The sequence below is a fragment of the Dipodomys ordii genome, unplaced genomic scaffold, assembly GCF_000151885.1.
Source record: "Dipodomys ordii isolate 6190 unplaced genomic scaffold, Dord_2.0 Scaffold27, whole genome shotgun sequence".
Lineage (NCBI taxonomy): Eukaryota > Metazoa > Chordata > Mammalia > Rodentia > Heteromyidae > Dipodomys > Dipodomys ordii.
In genome coordinates, this window is record NW_012267243.1 from 11994884 (window position 1) to 11999810 (window position 4927).

Sequence of the window (4927 nt, forward strand, 5' to 3'; positions counted from 1 at the left end):
AAAAAAACAAAAAAAAACAAATACATCCTATTCTGTAAGTCAGCACGAAAGCCAAAGTTCTTTCTTAAAAAAAAATATATATGTTCAATTCTCAGAACACAACGTATTAAAAAGAAAAATAATTTTAGTAGCGAATCTATAACTTTTCTAGGCTGATATGAAATTCAAAAGCATTGTTTCCATGTTTGCCCAAAGATATAATGACTTCTTTTTGGTCTGGGCTTGGTTTAGATCAGCAGTTTGGAAACTCCTAGCTTAGTTGTTAAATACTTGATAACATTTAGGTTTGGAAAACAAACAGTTTAATTTTGCACCTTTGAATTTCGTATTTCTTCCTACACAACATTATTATACAAAGCTACTAAAATACTGGAAACTTACAATTAGTTCAAATGAACACAGGATTTCCTACCTTATACCTTTTCTTAAGGATCAGAGTAAAAAACAAAGTAGTTATCAGGTGGAAAGGGACAGAAATGCTGAAAGGGGAAGAAAGTAAGACCTAGTAACTAGACTTGATTGTGGCATATTTCTGAGATGCTTATCTTCTAGTCTTAGTTCAGCCTCCTGTAATCTTCCAAGAATGTCACAAGTTAGGGACGCTCTGTCCTGGGAGGATAAGCACCTTTAGGGGCAGAGCTGCACTCTTGCCTTTATCCATAATACCTAAGGCTGGATTCTGAGCAGCAGGATAGCAGAGGGCTGGTTTATTTCTTCAGTGCTGAGATTGAATGCAGGGCCTCTCACAGGCTAAGCATGTGAGAGCCCAAGCAGGGCTTCTCAACACAAATTTGCCGCTGAACATCCCTGGTTCAAATTCCGAGTCCCTAGTTAACTTTCTACATACATGACCTTGAGCAAGGGAGTTTGAAACTCCGTTCTTTCCTTATCAGCTAGTAGCAATGACATCTACTTTCTAGGGTCCTACTATGGACTGAGTGCAATTATTTTGGGTCTTGCAGGAATCAGCCTGGTGCAGTTGTAGCTGCATCTTTGTTCAGCCCCCATAGCAGTTGCTCACTTCCCACTGGGGCCTTCCAGAACCCGGGGTCGGTGGTCACATGCCGCTGGCCTGCTGGTACAAAGAAATATGTCCAACCAAGTAGGAAGCACAACTAGGCCACAATTTTAAGGCAAATGTTTCTTCATTGAAATAGAGTTTTTTTCTTACATTGATTTTGCAACCTCTTGAACAAGGTTGACCACCTGAACGTGTCTGAGTGTGTAAGCCTTGGCTGATTCACATGACAGTAGCTAGTGTGATTATGCACAGGAAAGACGAAAGTCACCTTTTCTAGTTTCACTATGTTGGCTGTGAGCTCTTGGCAGAGGACCTCCACGTTTAACTGTACTTCAGACCCCAGGCCCGACGAGACAGTCTGTCTGTAAGAACAAAGAGAAGAGTCATTATGGGCAAGGGAACAAGAGACTGAACGCATTTTAGATCTAGCGCAAGAGAAGACTAGGCTAGGGCAGAGGGAGAGAGCACTTCTGTATGTATTAGGCCTTGCAGTAATGCCCAAGCCCACACCGGATATGTAGGAGACTAATCCCTTCAAGCTTAACTAGAAATCTGTTACACTACTTTGGAGCAAGCTGTGGCTTGGCTTCTAAACAAAAACCAGACCATTATTGTAGAGCACGTGGTTTCAAACCGTGATAGACACTTACGAGGATTACTGCTCATTTCAGGCACAGACATTATTATTTTTTCCTTGAATAGGAGTGATTTCTAGTAGAACTTTCAGAGAGTTTGGGAATGTCTTATCTAGATTAAGTTGCCACTGAAGTAGACTTTTGAGCTGATTCCTTGAGATCTGTCATGCAAGTATAGTTGGCCTTGCCTTACACTAAAGTAGGTGTAGTCAACGTGCACTACTGAACTATTTCTGTCATGGGCTTTTACTCCGGGGTCTTGCATTAGCTAACAGTATATGGGAAAACACAGCAAATACATTTAATTGTAGAGAGGGTCTGAAGCTATTTATGAGATATTCCACAACAAGGTTAAGAACCCTGGTCTGTACTGTTTCTATATTTCCTGCTTTTGATTTCATGTTAGTTGGATGTCAGTGACTGGTCTCATTGGTTTCACCTAGGGTCTACTTTTGAGACAGAGGCATTTGGTACATTATGATGATGATTATTTTTGGCAGTATTAGAGTTTGAACTCACCCTTAACAGGCTGGTGCTCTACTGTTGAGCCATGCCTCCAGCCCTGGTTTTTTTGCAGGCTAATTTTGGACATTGCCTGTGTGTGTACATGAGCTAGGATCCACTTATTTTAGGCTTCCCATTGTTGCTGAGATTACAAGCATGTGCCACATGTCCAGCTTCTCTTCACCGAGTTGGAGTCTGGTGAATTATTCTGCCTGGGCTGGCCTGGAATTTGGACTCTCAGTCTTAGCCACTTGGAATGACAGGTGCATGTCACCAGAGCCAGCTAGTGTTGAGGAGAGGTCTCCAGAACTCCATTGCCAGGGCTGGCCTCACATCTAGTTCAGCTTCCCAAGTAGCCAGGATTACAGGCATGAGCCACAGGCAACCAGCTCACTTGGCAAAATTATCCATATCTTAACAATTATCTGTTTTCTAGTGCTGAGACAAATACCGCACTCCTAATCTTCAACACATAGAAACGGAATGTAAATCTTTGATTTTCTAGATGAGGGAACCGAGGCCCAGAGAACTGTCATTCTGAGTGGCAGTGGTGTTCTCACTCCTGCGATGGGAATTCGGGGGAAGAGCAGTCCCTGAGGAGCTATAATCGACAGCTGTTGGTGTGCTGCAGCTGGTAACACGTATGGAGTCTGAGGGAAGGGGCTTCTGCACATGAGGAATCAGGTTGTCCATGTGTGGATTAGTGTAGATGGGGCACTCCGGGGACCTGGGGAAGCTCAGCCCGGACTAGCATAGAAGCAACAGGCTTCCCTCCATGGGTGTCCCTCCATGTTCTTGAGCTTCTTGTGACTGTTCCTTTAAAGATCTATTTTCAGATTCCTTCCTGAGTAGGTTCTTTCAAGAGGAAAATGAATATTCCACTTACTTATGGAATTTCCCCTCCCCTCACTCCCAAGTTAATGAACCGATAACAGGACATAAGGTATTATCCCCATAACAACTCCTATGTGACAGTGAACGAAGAGCCTGTAGAAACACTTACTAACTTCAATTGTACTGGCATTCTGGACAAGATGGGAAAATAAGGGGAGGATCTGAATCTAGTGCACACAATTGTTTAGACTTCTGTATTTCATTGTGTGTGTGGTTTAAAATGACCTGAATACCAGAATACATGTAAGTCACCGAAAAGAGCTCCTAGATAATCAGGCGAGAAGAAAGTAGGTCCTAGAATGGTGTAGTACAAAACTTCTCAAAGTTCTCAAAGAAGTCCTAATCCTCTACCTACTGCATCAGAAATTCGGGAGTGGATCCTTCAATATCTCCTCCACGGCCTCCAGATAATTCTGGTGCACACTAACGGATGAGAGGCTCTGGCGGGCTGGGAAGCCCAGGTAGCTATAGAGACCTGCATTTATACCATGATTGCATCCCACTCTGTAACAAAGTCATTTAATTATTTGTCTCAGTCTCTGTTTCCTCATCTGTGAGACACAAATAACAGCTTCCTACAAGGCTACAATGAAAAATAATGAGGTTAAAATCATTTGACTTGTACATGTATATTTCCATTTTGATAATGATTCTGTCAGATGGTAGGTTCTATATAAACCCTGCTACTTAAAACTTGAGGCTGAAAGTATGCTTTCTGGTGGAATGTAATGATTTAATTTTATTTTTCATTCAATACAACAAAATCCTCAGGTAAATATGGTTTGGGAAATAATATGTCTGAATAGATTTAATTAGGTTAGGCATGTTGAAAAGTGATGCATGACAAAAGTCTTTATAGATGTATTCAACTGACTAGTAAACAGATGAACATTTATAGTGGTCAAGAAGTTTGTCAATAAGTTATTTAATATGCATGATGCTCATGCTTGCTGACACATGCTGAGTTACTTGAATTGCTTCTTTCACTGTCATTTCACAGAGACAAACTTGTACAGTCTAATAGGCTGAAGCTACCATCATGTCTTAGGATAACAGAGGCAGATAATTCAGTGTTAAGTGTGCTTCTGTCTGTTTCCTTGGTGACACTGTAATTCAGGAATAGTGCAGGGGTAGGTCATTTATTTCTATGGCCCTCCTACCTCTTTACTGTTCACATATACACTTAACCCAATGTCTCCTAGAGAGTGTGTTCTCGATTCATATTTGCTAAGCAGGATGCTAACTAAGCTCCAGTGAATTGGACTAATCTGAGCAGGGAACAGATGTGGGCTGGAGGGGAGGGTCTTACTCAGTACTGTGAGTGTCCACAGTCGTTGTCAGGGACCCCAGCTGCTCCTCCAGAGTGTTAATTCTGTATCTCATGTAGAAAGTGGAGATGATAAGTGCACACACACTGGAAAGGAACAACAAGAAATTTCCAATAAGTTAATGGCAAGCACCTGATAACAGAAACACAGTAAGGTCCTACACTGGGAGGATTTTCCAAAATAACTTGGCTAAAGAGATATTGAAAATGCCTTCTGAAGCCTGCTGCTATAAAGATTCCAGTGGAGATTTATTTACAGAACTGAATCATTCACTTCTATACTTACTAGTCAAGAGATTACTTACACAATTGCATAGAATATAAGAATATGTTGAACGGCTGGACATTTAGGTAAGATTCCAATTGTTTCTGACTGACCTGTTGGGTTAAAAACAGAAAAGGAGCAGCTTAAGACCAGGAACCTGAGGCTCATGCTTTTAATCCTAGCTACTCAGGAGGCTGAGATCTTAAAGGTTCTAAGTTAGCCTGGGCAGAGAAATCCCTGAGATTCTTATCTCCAATTAACCACTACCACCACCACCACCA

At 41.6% G+C, this 4927-nt stretch overlaps 1 protein-coding gene across 1 annotated transcript in view; it reads right to left on the minus strand.

The window, feature by feature from the left end:
* Gramd3 (GRAM domain containing 3) overlaps positions 1–4927 on the minus strand; it is a 27411-nt gene that overhangs the window by 4462 nt on the left and 18022 nt on the right. Inside the window, exons 6-8 of the mRNA XM_013015537.1 lie at positions 4687–4788; positions 4364–4468; positions 1290–1383 (exon numbers count right to left, since the gene is read on the minus strand). Coding sequence (XP_012870991.1) covers positions 1290–1383; positions 4364–4468; positions 4687–4788 — 301 coding nt within the window. The remainder of the gene's footprint in view (positions 1–1289; positions 1384–4363; positions 4469–4686; positions 4789–4927) is intronic.